This window comes from Psittacula echo (genome assembly GCF_963264785.1).
Source record: "Psittacula echo genome assembly, chromosome: 1".
NCBI classification, from domain to species: Eukaryota; Metazoa; Chordata; class Aves; order Psittaciformes; family Psittacidae; genus Psittacula; species Psittacula echo.
Genome location: NC_137735.1, coordinates 83,766,982 through 83,783,138, shown reverse-complemented (window position 1 = coordinate 83,783,138; position 16,157 = coordinate 83,766,982). Strand labels below are relative to the sequence as shown.

Here is a 16,157-nt window from a genome sequence, read left to right as displayed (position 1 = left end):
AGATACACTGCTCAGTTTGGATGGCTAGGTTCTACGTTTTTTTCAGCTCGGCCAGAGTTGAAAAACAATCATTGCAGCTCTGCTCAGAGCGCTCCCGAGCTCCAAGGTTGGTTGCATAGCAAACTTTGCAAAACACAGGCATAAGCTAGGAACACGCAGCAGTCAGCAGTGCCAGAAAGCCAGTACTGGCTCCATGTTACAATGAACTTTTTCAGACTTTACATTATGCCCTACTGTTTCCTGGTTGCTTTATGCGGTCTGCTGGCTCTGTGGTTGTACTTATCCGATTCTTCCTCTACAGTACTTAAGATTCTGTCATCTTTCCTTCCTCTTGCTTCCCTCCATCCTCTTCCTCTGAAGGATGTTTTACCTCTTTTTGATGAGCTGTTCTCAGTTTCTGCCTGTGGAACACAGGTACAGATTCCTTGGGCTTGTAAGATGGCTGTAGGACAGGAAAGGAGTCCACTAGAGCAAGAGCTTGTTGCCTCACAGCAATAGGTGGGAGCACAGTAGTCCTCAGGCAAGAGAGGGGTACATGGTCAAGAGCACCCCACAGACCTGCCAGTGGGACAGGAATGTCACAGCCCCTAAGGTAAGGGAGCAATCCTGGGGACTGGCCTTGCTCCATGCAGTGAGATTTCCACTTTACCACCCTGCTCCCTTCAGACACCCAGTACTGAGTGTACCCAGGCAAGATTTCCAAGGATGATTATTAATGCCATTTACCAAACAGAGGGAACAACATGTCATTTACAAAGGGGAATAGGTCTCTCTTCACGTTCATGGCAGAAAAGTTCAGGACCACTCTTGAAACTGGACAGGGGCAGAAGCCTTGGGTGTTTCAACTCTGGGCAGAATTCCTAACTTCCAGCCACTTCTCCTGTTACCAAGAAATACTGGGAAATGATTTAGATGCAAGCAAAAGCCAGAGAAGCACATCTTTTAAGTGTAAAAACTCCTAAGGAATAATAGTAAAGGAACTTATGAAGGTGACATGCACGGACAAATTGGGGGCATTCCAGGACATACACTGTGATAAAGGAGTAGGAAACAGAAGAACTACAGGGTAAAGATAAAATCCAAACCAAACAATTAATTCTATAGTTTTTATTTTAAAAACAGGAAACAACCACATTAATAAGCATATAAAACCCATCAAAAATATTCACAATACAGTTACAGATAAAGAAAATAACAAAGAGATATCATGTGAGAAAGACCTAAGCTTTTCAGTCCAAGCCAACATACATCTCTGATGCAAAGTATGGAATGCTCTTATGCACAGCTGTAGGGGGAGTTTCCTAACATATAGATGCCTATATAGAAATCTTATGCCTTGAAGTGTTGGAGGGTCACAGGAAGGGCACATAAGTCTGTATGAGGAACTATGAATGTTGGGAAAGAAGTCATATGTAATACTTCCAAGATCGAGTATCTGGCATGGAAGCCTGATAGAAAGCTAGGAGAAACATGATGTAATAGGGCTGCATTGTGCAAAGCTGGAGTATTTCAAATGAAATCACAGGAAATATTTTACAGCAGCAAATATACTGATCTCTGCAACCCTTTCTCATTAAGGAGGGTAGAAATGTCATCACTATAGCTACTGAAAAAATGCCAGATACACACCCCGAAAATACACATCAACGTATTTCTCTCTCTGACCTACTCTAAAGCAGTATGTTTTCAAGAAAGCTTGGTTTAGCCACACTACTACAATTTTGATGTTGTTCCTGCCCTTCTGAGCCTTTCTTCCTTTTACCCACCTCAGAATCCATGGGCCTGCGTCTCTTATGATATCCAATGAACTCCAGCATGAGGCTGCAGGTAGACCTGAGTTTGATCAAGTCTAAAAATGCAGATGATCCTGGAGCCGGAGTTTAAATTGTACCCACCTCTGTGCTACCTTTAGCCAGCTTGTGCAGGTCTGGACAGACACGGACCTGGAGTCTCTCTTGACAGAACACTGCAGTTAGAAAGGCAAAGCTCCCACCCCTTGATTGCAAGTATACCATAGGTGCCACTTTTTGCTTTCCTGAACTGAACTGTGCTAGCCTGGCAGCAAGGGTAGGTGAATACATACTCAATTGCCTAGCAGTAGAACAAGCAGAGAGACCAATATTTACTAATGTACAGTTGCCATCTGCCATATCCCTTTTTAAAACAGAGGCACTTTTACAGAGCAGTACACATCTACACAGCATGCTGCACACTGGTGGGCATCACAACATCATGCAAGTCTTCCAGAGAGGACAGATGGGGCAAAACCGCTTAGCCTGCAATCAACCAGTGGACCTCACACTTCAGACCTTTCACACTGCTGAGCTAGCAAGTTCCAGTACCTTTGGTCTCCAGACCCGCATCTCTACCTTTATAACCTTACACATGCCATAACTGACCATGCCTCTGTCCAGAAGGGTCAATGCTACCCATGCCTCTGTTTAATACTTGGACGAACAACTGGTAAGAAAACACAGCTTTGAAAAGTAGTTTTTATCCTCAGACCCCTTTATGTAACCATTTGCAATTTTCAGACCATCTGACCTACTAGAACACAGCAGAGAAGCAAAAAGAAAATAAAAATTAAGAGAACTGAGGAAAAGTTACTTTCAGGTTTGCAATCAGCACTCTCAATCACCCCATAAAATGCTTAACACCATGACTTAAAATATAAACTAAACTAATAAAATTCATTTGCTGCAATACCACTTTCCAATCAAGACTTGGAAACGGCATTTAAAATTGTCACCCCAAAAAATCCCAATTAACAGAGATTTCAGTGGACAAACATACCTCTTCCTGCTAGTATGCAATCTCTTGCATTTCCTTCCAGAGGGCACAAATACCATGTTAGCCTTATGTGCAGAACTGGCTGTTGTACATACCATCCAAAATGCCCAATTTCCTCTTTAGTACCACATTTCTCCTTCACAGTCTTACTGCACCTCAAGTCTACAGCATCTTGTTAGATTAGCTATTTCTCTTAAACATCTTCAATTTCAGTATCTGTACACTTTTGTACACCATTAAAAAAATAAAATATTTACAAAGTGACATACAAATAAATAAACTTAAGTATGCTTTCCGTCTGTCTATACAAAAAAAAAAAATAATAAAAAAGCAGGAAAAATATGCATGTAACTTGGTCCCCTTTTTCCTGAGGCTGAAAAAAAGTGCACACTGGATAGGAAAAAGCAAGTAGATGGCTTTTTGGTAGGCTTATTAAATTCCAGTGTAACACTGCACACACACACACACAGAGTAGACTCAAAGAGCCAGGGACCTGCTTAGTGGCTCACTTCAACTCACTAAAAAAATAGGAATTAGATTCAAATATATAATGGTCACTGCATGTGTAAATATTAACCCCAGATAGCAATTAAAGGTGAGAAAAGCAAAACAATATCGCCAGCTCTTCTCTGTTCCCCCAGTGTTTGTGACAGGGAAGATGAAATTATTTTTCCAAGTGCCAGGTGCCTTCCAGTACTTGAAAATGGGACCACCCACATCAGCTTTGCTTAATGCTTGTAAGCCTAGCAGAATAGGTGGGTATATGGGCACAAAGAAGAAAATAGCAGCAAACTGGGGTGGGGGTGGGGGCAGTTAATGTCCCAGTTCTCATGGTTCTCTTTGCCAATTCCTTTTGTGATTCTTTAAAGCATGTAAAGTCAAAGAAGGGGTATGTCATGAATCTTAGGCAACTTATTTGTTGGGTTGTATGCTGTTCAGCTCCACCATGGGGTTCTTCTCTACAGGTGATGTGGGGCTGGCTTCTGCTCGTTCTTCAAAGCCCCTGGAGATATCTTCAAAAGTCCTGCCCTTGGTCTCCGGCACTTTGAAGAATGTGAAGACAAAGAAGATGACCAGGAAAACAAGGAAGATGAGGAAGACATATGGGCCACACAGTTTCTGCAGGGAAGACAAAAGCAGGAGGTTTTAATTTGAAAAACTCATAAACCCAAATACATTTGCTGTTGACAGGCCAAAATTACAGCATCTTTCACCAATGCCCTCACTGGCTTTTTGGTTAACACAGCATTTTTCAATGAAGTCAGGTTCTCATGGACTTCTGAAATGCTTTAATGTTCCTGGAGGTGATCAAAATTTAGTCTTTTAAAGGGAAAGCCTTGATGTGATGGTTATGAAGGCTCTTGCAACTATTTGTAAGCCACAGGCAGTTAAGACTGTAGAATATAAGATGAGCCATCCCACTCAACCTTCAGTAACAATCAGAACACAGAATCAGGGACCTCAGGAACACTGACCAATCTTCTGCTCAAAGTAGAGACAACTTCAAGGAGAGATCAGGTCATGCAATCATCCTTTGAAGTCTCCAAGGATGGAGATTGTACCACCTCTCTGGACAATCTATTCCAATGCTGCAGCACTATGTTTTACAAACTGAGTCCTTACCTCTGCATAGGGAAAAAGCATTCCCACCAAGAAATTGGAAGTCCAGTTGGAACAACCGGCCACTGCCATGGCTGCAGGCCGTGGGCCCTGGCTGAAGAGTTCTGCCACGATGAACCATGGGATAGGGCCAGGCCCAATCTCAAAAAGAGCCACAAAGCCAAAAGTGGCAATGATGCTGATGTATCTGATCCATCCCACAGTGTCCTGGTAAGGGAATAAAACGTGATCAGCTGCAATTCGAAACAAACACAGCACAGCACAATGCCATCTCTAGTGTCACAACTTTCTCAGCTGCACTGTAAGCACAGTTAGGAAGTTGCACTCTCCACTGCACGCTCAGCTCTAGCCCCAGGTGTACCTGCCCACAGGGCAGAATTACAGGCCAAAGCAGATGTGTGATCTCATAGGTCCCCAGCTGCGGTCAGCCTGGACAAGAACACCGATTACTCACCTTCAGAGCTAAAGCAATGGTCATAACAGCAGCGCACACCGCCATGCCACCCAAGCCAATTAAATGAAGAGTCCTGCGCCCTGCACGCTCCACCAGGAACAGCTGGAAAAGGCAGGAGGAGGAAAAAAAAAAACAACAAATAAAACCCAAAAATCCATAAAGTTGGCAGAAAGAGCAGAGGAGGCTCCCTTGCTCAGCATGCCCTGCTTCTCTTCCCTTTATCTGCCTGTAGCCCTCAGTGCCAGTGGTGATCTCAGTGCAGGTCACCAGGCTGCTCCATCTTTGTCACAAAGTTTTTCCTCTCTGGTTCTTGCCTTTTCTCATCCCCATGCACTCCTTTTCATTCTCCCTTTCTTCTAGAAGGGTAACAACACCTTTTTCTCCCCTCCTCTCACAATACTTTTAATGCATTCTTTTCTCTGGTCTTACAGGCCACTGCTTAGCCCAGTGCTTTGTCACAGCCTGGCTATTTGTCTTCAGTCATATCTCCCAAAAACACCCAGGCAGACAAGTTACCTCTTGCCATAAGGCTTTGTTCCACTTACCGACACAACAGTGAAGACTGTGTTTACGACACCAGCTCCAATAGTGGCATACACAGGCTGTGTGATACCAGCTCTTTCAAAAATCCCTGTAGAATAATAGAATACCTGGGAAGAGAAGCAAAAGTTGGACGCTGTCACAATTCCATGTTTTGAGTGCATATCCCTCATTCTCTGCCTAGCAGCTTGCAGGTCCAACAGGGAGTTTTTAAGCACTCCACAGTATGAAACAGGATGCTTCCAGTCAAAGTTAATTCATTTGGTGAAAGGCTGCAATGTCTTGACAGGGCGTGTGAGGCAAAAGTGAAAGCAAATATAATCTCCACCTTAGCAATCTCTGCGCTATCACAAAACAGTGACCTCCAGACAAGGCACAAAGAGGTTTCTGGAAGAACAGATCTCTCAACATTAGCAGCAAGTGCAAGTAAAGCCAGAGATAAGAGAGGCCCAGCAGACGGGACAGGAAAATAACTCACAGCATTGATGCCTGAGAGCTGTTGGGAGAGCTGCAGCATGATGGCAATGATAATGGCTTGACGGTAGCTTGGAGAACGGAAGAGCTCTGGCACAGTTGCTTTCTTTTCCTGGGACATTTTGGCACTCTCTTCTTTCATCTCCAGGATGTCTTGAGACACATCTTGTGTACCACGGAGCTTCTGAAGAACTGGAGGGAGGAATCAAAAGCCATGTACAATACACCCGCAGCCAGTAGGTCCCCATCCTGCTATTTCAGAGGGCACACTGGGAACACTGGACCACCTGCTAGTCAGTGTTTAGGTCTGCTATGTGGGAAAGACTGAAGCTCTACGTGCAGCCTTGCTCACCTTTTCAACCCAGACAAGAGGCCAGGATGCTCTGATCAGCATGGAAATCAAGCCCTTCTCATGTCGCTTGATCTCCAAACTTACATTTGATCCCCAGTTCTGTTCACACACTTGCCAAAACTGACTCCAGCCCTCTGTGGTAGGAGAGGAAACACCCTCCAAGCTCCTTGTTAAGTATCAGCCTTTGAGAAGGATCTGAGAGAGCTGAAGAAGGCCCTGCTACATCCCACCAGGCCAGGTGCCACTCCTCATGTCTTAGTCCCACCTGAAGTGCCTGTTAAGATGCCAGGTTTCCCACACTTCCTGGCACTGGTGCAACCCAAAGGATGGGAGGGTAGGCCAGGCCTGGTGCCCTCCAGGAGTCACACCCTGATCCATCACAGGCTCCAGAGCCAGTCCTAGCCTCCCACTCAAGTTCAGGGCAGGCTGGGAGCCAGAATACAGCCCTGTCCCCCTTCAGAGTTGAGTTCTTACCTGCTTGAGCTTTCTCTTCCTCCATCTTGTTGATCAATAGGAAGCGGGGACTCTCAGGGCAGAAAAGAAGAGCCACACACTGCAGAAGCGCTGGGAGGACCGTGAACCCCAAAAGCAGTGGCCAAAGTGGTTCCGTCCCCATGATTCCCTCCAGGCCAAAGATCTACACCAAGAATTGGAGAGAAATAGTGATTGGAGTGAAATAGTGAAATGCAGCTCCTCACCCCCACACCAGTGAGTATGACAGGACCACTCACCACACCTGATGACAAGCACAGCCCACCTCCCCTCCTACCTTCCTTCCCACCCACCCCTCCTCCTCCTCTCCCCTGAGGGCAGCAGAACAGGTTATCTCAAGCCTACCTGGGCCACCAGGATGCCCACAACAATGCCCAGCTGGTTGAGGGTGCCAAAGGCTCCGCGGAGGCTGGTGGGTGAGACCTCACTGATGTACATGGGCACAAAGCCAGTGCAAAGACCACAGAAGATGCCAATAACAAAGCGGCCAATAATCAGCATCTCCACTGCCTTTGCCATCTTGGAGAAGGCCATGAAAGTACCACCAACAAAGGCCAAGATGTTCACCAATAACATGGAGTTCCTCCTGCAGGGTAAAGAGGTCAAGACTGAGCTTAAACTGGTAATACAGTAGGGAAACAAAATCACTGGGGGGGGGGGTAAAACTACCCATGACCCTGTCCCTTGTTCTCAGGTGCTGAAGGAGAATAGAGTAATTCCCATTCAGCAACTCCCTTGGCCTGCAACCCTTTGTTTTTGCAGCCCACATTCTTTTTTCTTCCTTTTCTCTAAGCTCTGCCCTCTTCCTCCCAACACTTCATTGTAGAAGGGACAGATTCCCTAATGGCTTGGATCCCTAGTCCCAACTTACCTGCCAAATCTGTTGACAAACAGGCTGACTGAGAAGGAGCCGATCATACCTCCTACTGAGAAGATGGCCACAGAAAGGGACCAGAGAGAAGTGAGGAGCTCTGGGGAGGGAGGTTTCCCACTCCGTTCTGACAGGGTTCCATTGAAGAAGCCCCGGATGATCTGCAATAGAAACCAGGTGAGGAAAGAGTTACAATCCAGTGGGAGGCATTTTGCACTGGGGGTGTGAGGGGAGGAGGCGAGATTACTACTGAGGTCTTCCTTCTGTTTGTACGGAAGCAAGCAGCAAAGATAGACCCTAAAACTTCAGTAGGCAGCAACAAGTCATACAAGGGGAAGATCAAGGAGCAGAAAGAACTTTCACTCAGAAGCTCATTAGACAGCAGTATGATGGGGAACACTGAATTAGGGAGGGGGCAGTGTTTATTAAGGAAAACAGGCTTATCTGCTGAATGTTTCTGGATTATGTGAGTCACTGGCGGTGTTTGGGAGGGGGTGCAAGACAACTGGGAGTGAGGAGGAGCATGAAAACATGACCAGCAATTATATGGGAACATTTCTGGCAATAAGAGAACTCTGGCAGCAGGGACAGGCTTTCTGGTATGGAAACAGTTTAAGAATGTTTCACTGAGGTAAGCCTGAAAAACTGCAGCCTTATGTAAAGCAATCCTTCATTGTCCCACAGGGATGTGACAGGGCCATGTTGCTGATTTTCAAGGCATCCTTTTTGATAATGAGATCAATTCTGCAAGGGCTGAGGGCAGCATGGCCCCACAGTGCCTGTCCCCAGCAGATGGCAGCAGGACATTAACTAGGGAGGACCCCCCCCCCCCCACCCACCCCGTGATGTGACATCTATTCCCGGAGACAGGGTGGATGTGGTACTGGTGACTCAGTTCCTGTGAGAGAAAGGAACCATCTTACAGTCACAAGAAAACCACATTTCTCATTTTCTTCATCTCTTCTTTCTTAGACTGATATCATGAGATGATTTGGTCAGCATGTGCAAGTCACAACCCTTTTACAAGCACTGAATCTACACTTAACACAAGGAATGAATAAACAAAATAAAGAAACCTGAGATGGTCCCTGAGATAAACTAAACTAGAACTGTAATCTCTACCAACCCTCAACTGTTTTCTGCATGCTCTCTTTACAGTTCATTCTGCCATGGCTGCTTTGCTCCAACTTAAAACTGAAGTGGCTCACATTCCTCCACACACCTAATATAGCCCTAGCAGGAAATGGCAGATGGAGCCCTCCTGCCCCTCTGTACTCCTATTTAAAAGGATAAATGTCTCTGCTTGCTCTCTCTCCTCCCCCAAACTTTTCCCTTCCCGTTCATTGTTGTAGTTGAGGAGGCTTTGAATGTCTTCCTGACTTCATAAACCACAACCAGATTATTAGCTGCTTAGGAGACAACTTCTATCCTTTCTACATCTCCGCTCTCACCTTCTCAGGAGCATTGATGACACCAGTGTTGTACCCAAACTGAAGAGATCCAATGGCAGCAATGGTAACTGCATAGACAAGGGGTACTGTGATTTTCTGTGGAAAAGGGAGAGAAAATAATTATTTTGTTAATTTGTTTATTCATGCTTTCTACGTGACTTGAGTTTCTCTTCAGCCTGAACAGCAGCTGCAGCTCATAGATGGCATGTGCAAGTGGACCAACAGCAAGGAATGGACTTTTAACCCAGCAAGGGTGGGTACCAGAGACCCTGGAAAGGGAGATGCAACTGTATAGCAGGGAAAAACTTTGTAACCAGAAGAGTGAGGGCCTGTCAGGACCTCCCTTTTATCCTCCTGACCTTCATCAGCTATTCTCAGCTCATTAGCAATGAATAACACCAGTAGCTGTTATTTTGGGTTGATCTGCTTTACGAAAAGCTTTTGCTGATCTCTGGCATGTCATGAAACAAAGGTCTAACTCTTCCCCTGCCAGCTGACAAGTTCCCATAAATTGAGTCTCTGATCTGCCCATGAGCTGTACTGGCAGTCACTCCTAATAGTTAAAACATGCACTCTTCAGCAGCAGGCCTGCCTCTTGCAGGCTAGAGCTTCCCAACCCTGCCCCAGGGCATCCGGCCCAGCAGCCCGTCTCACAGAGGTGGCAGCACTTGCTGCCAACCTCGCCGTTTGTTTTTCTTGAAGCTGGAGCAATACTTGGTATTTTAAATGAAGCACAGTCCCTGGAATTGGAGCATATGTGAACCTCTGTTTATCAAAATAAAATCCTGCTGAGCCCTCAGAGCTATAGAGGAAGCACAAAGGTCCAACTTCGTAAGTACCACAGAGCAAGGAATCTGAGTGTCAGTGAAAAGCATCTGACGTTTCCTACGTTTTTAAAGCTTGTGGCATTTAAGCTGGCTCTCTGCTAGGGAGGCATGGGGGAGCAGGTGACTCAGGAGTTGGCACAACTTGGAAAGATCGTGTTTCTTTCTCAGGAGGGATTTGGAAGGCTTTGCCAAAAATATTGACAGTCCATTTTCCAAGGCTCCCCAGTTATTGTCCTGTGGCTGGCAGACGGGTCTGCTGTCACAGCTCTTCAAGTCTCTTTTTCCAGCTAAGCTCTAGGAGCAGTGGCTCCCAAGACTGACCAAAATCTTGTACAATAAATAGCCTTCTGCCAGTGCTCATGCCACCTTTACCAATCTTGCAAGCCAAGCCAGCTCTTTTGGCCTGCACAACCTTCACGCAGCTACCAGTTAGGCCCCAGTAAACAGCAACTGGGGAATTTACTCTCAGGCTTGGTTTCCCCCACCCACACCATTAAATGCCTCAGGCTCTCTTCCTGATAAGGTTAGTGATGGAAACAAAGCGGACAAAGGCCTTTTCTTGCAGGGGGCAGGCAGATGATTCCCAGGGGTAAGGCCCACTCCCCTCATTTTTGTCTCAAGGGGATTTGGCACAGAACCACAGCTCTTTCAAAGCCGCTGGATGCCTGTAAAAGGACATGAAGCTATCTCAGCACTTTCAGGACACCACGCCAGGTCATTCCTAGTCAGCAGGCACAGCAAAGTTGAGGATGAAACCCAGCTCTCCATATCCTCAACATAGTGACTCAACATAAGAGCATCTTTCCCCCCAGGGCTCTGCTTTGTCATGGCTTGCAGTGGTCGCAGCCTTTTTTCTGGATGCAGCAGGGACCATAGTACCCCTTACCTACATGGTAGTCGTTCTACCCTCTTTCATACTCCTGGCTGTTGCCTGCTATTCATCTCCTACCACGTAGACATCACATGGCCTGACCCATTCCCTTCACTGAGCCAGTCCATGATCTAATGTATGGATCGTTTGTTACTGCAGGAAGCACCTCACTTCCCAAAAGACAAACAGGGAGCTCAGAAATAGTAGAGCTACACCCATCCTATCCAAAAGCTCCAGGCTAAGGTCTATCCACCACCAAAGAATTCAAACTTCCACCCCTCCCCTGTAACCACAGGCATCAGCAGTATTCATTACTCAGGACATGCTCCTCACCAGCCCTCCCCTCCCTTCACTGGAACCTCCGAGCAGTTGCAACTTGTTGAGCCCAACTACCGCGGTCTCCCAGCCCTCCTCTGAGCGACCTTGATCAGACGCTCTCCTTTCCTCTGCCTCCTCACGCTACCCGCATGTCCCGTCAATATGGCGATGAGGGCCGCGGGCATCCCCGGGTGGCTGTAGTCTCCCGGCATCCCGCCCCGGACCCTGCCAGGGATTTGCCCTCTCATCCCTTATGCCTGCCCGCTTCTCTCCCCTGATGCGTTCAAACACACGCAGTCATTAGCTCACTGCACTGGTGCACGCCTCGCTCGTAGCTGCGGATGAGCGATGACACCAACAAAAGCTCTGCCCCCTGCTCTCCAAAGAGGGGGGGGAAGGACATGCTATTTCTTTTTGAAATTTGAAAATGCCTTTATAAGCAAATACCACCATCACAAAAAAAAAAAAAAAAAAAAAAAAAAAAAAAAAACCAGAAATAAAAGCGCCGTTAGCAGTAATCCCTGCTTTGCTTTTAGCATCATGAACGCCGGGACGAACGAGCGCTGCCCTGCCAGCAGAGTAAGCCTCGTGATCAGTCGATACGGATGCCGGCATCATGGGGATTATCAGGCCACACGCATGACACATCCATCCTGAGACCCGCGCCAGCCCCTTCCGAGCAGGGCAACCTCCCCCCGCCCCGGGCCCCTTCCCGCGGACGGGGCTTTTCCCCAGCCATCCCCTCCAGACCCGCCGTAGCGCCCTGCCGCCGCCACCAGCATCCATCTTCACTACTGCCGACAGACACCCGGCGGCGGTGAATCCTGACCAGTCGCGACAGAATCGCTCCCTCCCCGCCCCTCCGCTGAAGGGGAGCCGAGCGGCGGCTGCGGTAGAAGAAGAAGGAGGAGGAGGAGAAAGAAGCACAGCTCCACGCTCCTTTCCTCACGTACCTTTTTAGCATCCATCGCCGGCAACGGACTGCCGAGCGGCTGCCGCTCCTCCACCTAACGGGCCGCGCGAGGAGGCGGCCGCACCCACGCTCCGAGCCCACGCCTCTCCCCAACCGGCACCCGCGGATTTAAGGCCTCCGTTGTGCGAGGGGTGGTGGGAGGCGCGGGGGGAGGAGCTCCGGCACCCCCGGAGCACCTGGGAAACAGCGCACGCAGGAGCCCACCCCGGCACCTCCCAGCAACCCCCCAGCGCCCGCTGCGCTCGCACCGCGTCCTGACCCGCAACTGCCGGCGGCCGTGCGCTAGCGTGCGTGCTGAGCAGCCCGGCTGCCATGGTGGGCGGCGGCGGGAGGCAGGACCCAGCGCTTGCGGGGAAGCGGTTACCGTTCTTTGACACCTGCGGTGCCCCGTGCGTGTCAGCGAGGGGCAGGGTGCGGGGGGTGTGCGTGGCGGGAGCGGCGGGACACAGAGCTGCTACCGACCCGTAGCTGGAAGAGCAAGGCCGGCAGTGACGGCGCAGCGAGAGCCGCGCAGACGGCACGGGCGGAGGGAGCTTGGAGCCAAACGCTGTGCTCTGAGGATGCTCATCCCAGCTGCTGCAGATGGGAATGAGGCACGGTCATGGAGAACTGGGTTTGGGGGATTTTATATATATATATATATATATGTATAAATATCTATTTTTGTCCTACAAAGCTAAAATCAATAGAGTCAAAGCTGAACTTGTGACCTCGCAACTCCATTTAGTCCCAAACTTAAGCCCTTCCAATCAAACTGTACTACTGTGTGTGCTGCGCACGTTCATTTGGTGCCTATCCTTCAGGTCAAGCGGTTGCAAAACTCTTACAGGAGAGTACCGAAGTGCTTTGAATCTCAGGCAAAATAGCTGTCAGACAATAAAAAGTCTTCACTGAATGAAGAACCTGCCAAGTGTTTTGGCCCCAGAAAATGGCAACAGCTCAGAGCTGGGCTGTGGGCAAGAGTGGGAGGAGATAGGTATCTTATGCCTTTTTCTGAAGCTGACTTGTGCCATCACTTTAGTCACCAGATTCTGGGGAACTGGAGCGATCACCTTTTCATTTAAGTCCTGCTGTTTATTTGGCCTGGTCAAAAGGGGTTGACGCTTTCCCTCACTACCTTCGCTGGTATTTATATATTGTTGTTGAAATATTAATTCCAACAGAAAAAAATACAGTTGTATAGAGGCGCAAGGGAAGCCTGCATAGTCCCCTTCTTTAGGCTACGTGACAAAAGCTCGTTTGCACACCCACAAAGGAGCACTGGGAAACAATGGCAGGAGGAAGACCCCAAATAACACCCTGCCCCAGCTACCCCCGGGCCTATCACAAGAGCCATCAGCACATCAAAGGCTCATTTTCACACACCCGGAGGAGAACGGGGGCCACAATGCCAGATGGCAATCCAAATTAAGGACTGAGAGGAAGGGACCCCCCTGCCTGGGCCCGCCCCTCCCAGGGCTCCCCCAGGGAGAGCCATCAGCGCCATTGTCCAGGTGTGAAACCCATCACTAAGAGTCAAAGGCTGGAGCACCTTCAGACTGGGGAAAAAACAGGGTGCGGCATAAGGGGAGCATTGGACACATGGCAGGATGCAGGGGAAGAACATTTTGGGATTGCACGGGATTTACTATGGGATATTTAGGGGGGGTATCAAAGGGGGAGAGGGGAAAATAGGGACAGTTGTGTGTAAACTGTTGGCTGGCCAGCACATGGGTGCAGCCTTGCACCACACTTCATCAGTACAATTTGCCCTATCTCGGTATTAAACTCTATTTCCATCTCTTCCTGGGTGAGGTACTCTCTATTTGTGGGCTCTAGGGGTCCATAGAGGTAAGCCCCACTGGTGTGCGTGTGTCTAAGAGTGATGCCATGGCAGGTTGGCTAATGGAGAGACCAGGGGAGTCCTGGCCAGCTGTGCATACCCTTGTGTGTATGTGTGGGTGTGCACCTGTACAGCAACAGGAGTGGGACTGCAACCTCGAGGTCTCATATGCCCAGGTACCAGCAACTGGGGAGACTGGGATCTGGGGGCAGACTGAGTGTCTTAGCCCAGCTCCTGGAAGGATCCACCTTATTCACGTGTATATATATGTAATATACATATATATACACATGTATATTTCCCACTGTTGGACCTCCATCCTGCTCAGTCTAGGAGGGAAACAGGATGAGGGCATTGGTGCCTCTGTGTGTCTGTGTACATCTGTGTGGCAGCCACATATATGCCTGGTGTATATGTGTGCTTTTATGCATGTGCCCACAGGGAATACATGCTCAGCCTTGCTACGGTTGCACCTGGGAACAAGGAGCTGTGGCAGCATTCTCTCTGCCAGGCTGTCAGGTCCGGCCCTGATTTCCTAACACACTTTTCTTTTTTCCTAGTTTATTTTCCATTTGTTTGCAAGCACAGCAAACTCCACCTTGAATCTGATCACCCAGCTCTCTCAAACTCTGCCTGTCATTAGCTCTGGAAATAGGAATCTACTGGTTAGTGTGGGAAGTTGCCATATTTGGGGAGGTTCTAAGTATATCCAGACTTCAGAGGCAATCTTTGGACTGTACATTCTTCTGACAGAGTCTCATGTCTAGTTTATTCTTGACCCACATGACCCTGTTGCAAGTGCTGAGCAATTCAAACTTGAAGATTAGATTAAACACATACATAGCTACCAGTCCAACTTAGAAACAATAGGAGTTTAGCTGAAAATTAAATCTCTAACATGTGATGCAGAACACAGCTGGTGGCACTTCTTTATCTTTACAGAGACAGTGGAGTAAACAGCAGTAAAAAAGAGATACAGGCTCAAAATGCATCACTAAAACCCAAATCTTCCTAAGGAATGTTGGGAAAATACCCCAGCCTCCCATTTCAGTGAGTTTCGTCCCAGTTTGAATTAATCTGCTGATGTTCAAATATTTAGATTTTAAGTTTGCATCACAGCCTGTTCTTCCTAAATATCAGTTTTGTTTCTGCCCTAGGACATCCCCCTACCTCCCACATCACAGATAATCACAGATCAGCTGTTGGGGGAAATACCTTAATGCATCCTTAGCAGAACTTTCTGATACTGCAAGTAAAACTATCCACTTGTCTTTTTATGAATATAATACTTGTATATTATGCAAAGTGCATTCATTGCACTAGGATGGAGGCCCATTGCAGGTTGGCAGTGGCCGGTCAGACATAAGATTTCTAACGGAATGGTCAGGCAGAACCGGTCCCAGGTAGCACTTTGTGCTGCCGCACATGAAACACCAGTATCCTAACCATGGAGCTCTGGGGATTGGGAAAGGCTCATCTTTTCCTTAAAAAGCTTTTTTCTTTTCAGCTTTGAGAACACTTGCCTGTCTAAACTAGTGCATGCCAAGTAATGTTTCATTTCCAGTGCAAACATTTTCTGAGGATTTAATCACAGAATGCCTATCTAGCATTAAGCAAGAGCTCAACAATAGGCAAGCCTGTTCTTATCTTCATTTATCTCTCAGAGACTTGAGCTAGCAAGTGAACCTACAGAAGCACCTTGCTGTGGCTTTTTGTGAGTGTTAGTGGAGCTCCAACAGGTACAGTTCTCTGTCAAACACATTTAATATACAAAAAAAACCTTGGCTCAAGGGACAAATGAGGAGAAGGCAAAAGAAATTCGATACTAAAAAAGAAATAAATATTTTTTTCATCCTGTCCATGCCTCCACAATCTAATGGGAACAGAGACTGATCAACCACCACAGGGTCATCAGTCTGCTGTCCAAGCTGCTAGCAAGCTGCATGTCACCTTACACTAGCTTTTTTCCAGGCTCTCTTTTTCCCCTCCAAGTTTAGCAAATCCTTTCTCATGTTTCTTATTATTTCGCCTGAAGAACAAATTCTTCAGAGATAAGAGCAGCAGGGACCAGGAGGATTATTATGTAGTGTTTGCCTTGAGAGATTATTTTGTGCTTTTCTGTTTGTTGTGTTTATAACAAAAGAGCATTCAGAACAAAGGAGAGAGAATGAGAGCCAGCAGAGGCCAGATGCTTCCCCCACAAGCAATGAGTAACTTTTGTTGTTGAGAGAAGCTGAGAAGGAGTGGGGAAAAAGGAGAGAAGATAAGAGAGAGAAACAAGATGATGGCTGGGGAGTAGGTT

General features: G+C 47.6%; 1 protein-coding gene across 1 annotated transcript; it reads right to left on the bottom strand.

Moving 5' to 3' along the window:
- Positions 1-1,186: 1,186 nt before the first annotated feature.
- On the bottom strand, positions 1,187-12,107 carry LOC308231105 (solute carrier family 2, facilitated glucose transporter member 3). Its single transcript, XM_080636216.1, has 10 exons — positions 12,014-12,107; positions 9,045-9,140; positions 7,594-7,754; positions 7,068-7,308; positions 6,705-6,867; positions 5,883-6,070; positions 5,410-5,514; positions 4,865-4,966; positions 4,414-4,617; positions 1,187-3,909 (listed from the first exon to the last, which is right to left on the bottom strand). Exons 1-10 carry the CDS (start codon positions 12,026-12,028, stop codon positions 3,703-3,705), a joined length of 1,482 nt encoding a protein of 493 aa, XP_080492342.1. The 5' UTR covers positions 12,029-12,107; the 3' UTR covers positions 1,187-3,702.
- Between the last annotated feature and the right edge of the window lie 4,050 nt (positions 12,108-16,157).

Excerpts from the sequence above, each read along its gene's own strand:
- LOC308231105 (XM_080636216.1), bottom strand. Across the intron at positions 6,071-6,704 it reads GGAAGAGAAAGCTCAAGCAG|TTCTTCAGAAGCTCCGTGGT; the intron begins GTAAGAACTCAA and ends TCCTCCCTCCAG. Across the intron at positions 4,618-4,864 it reads CCATTGCTTTAGCTCTGAAG|GACACTGTGGGATGGATCAG; the intron begins GTGAGTAATCGG and ends TTCCCTTACCAG.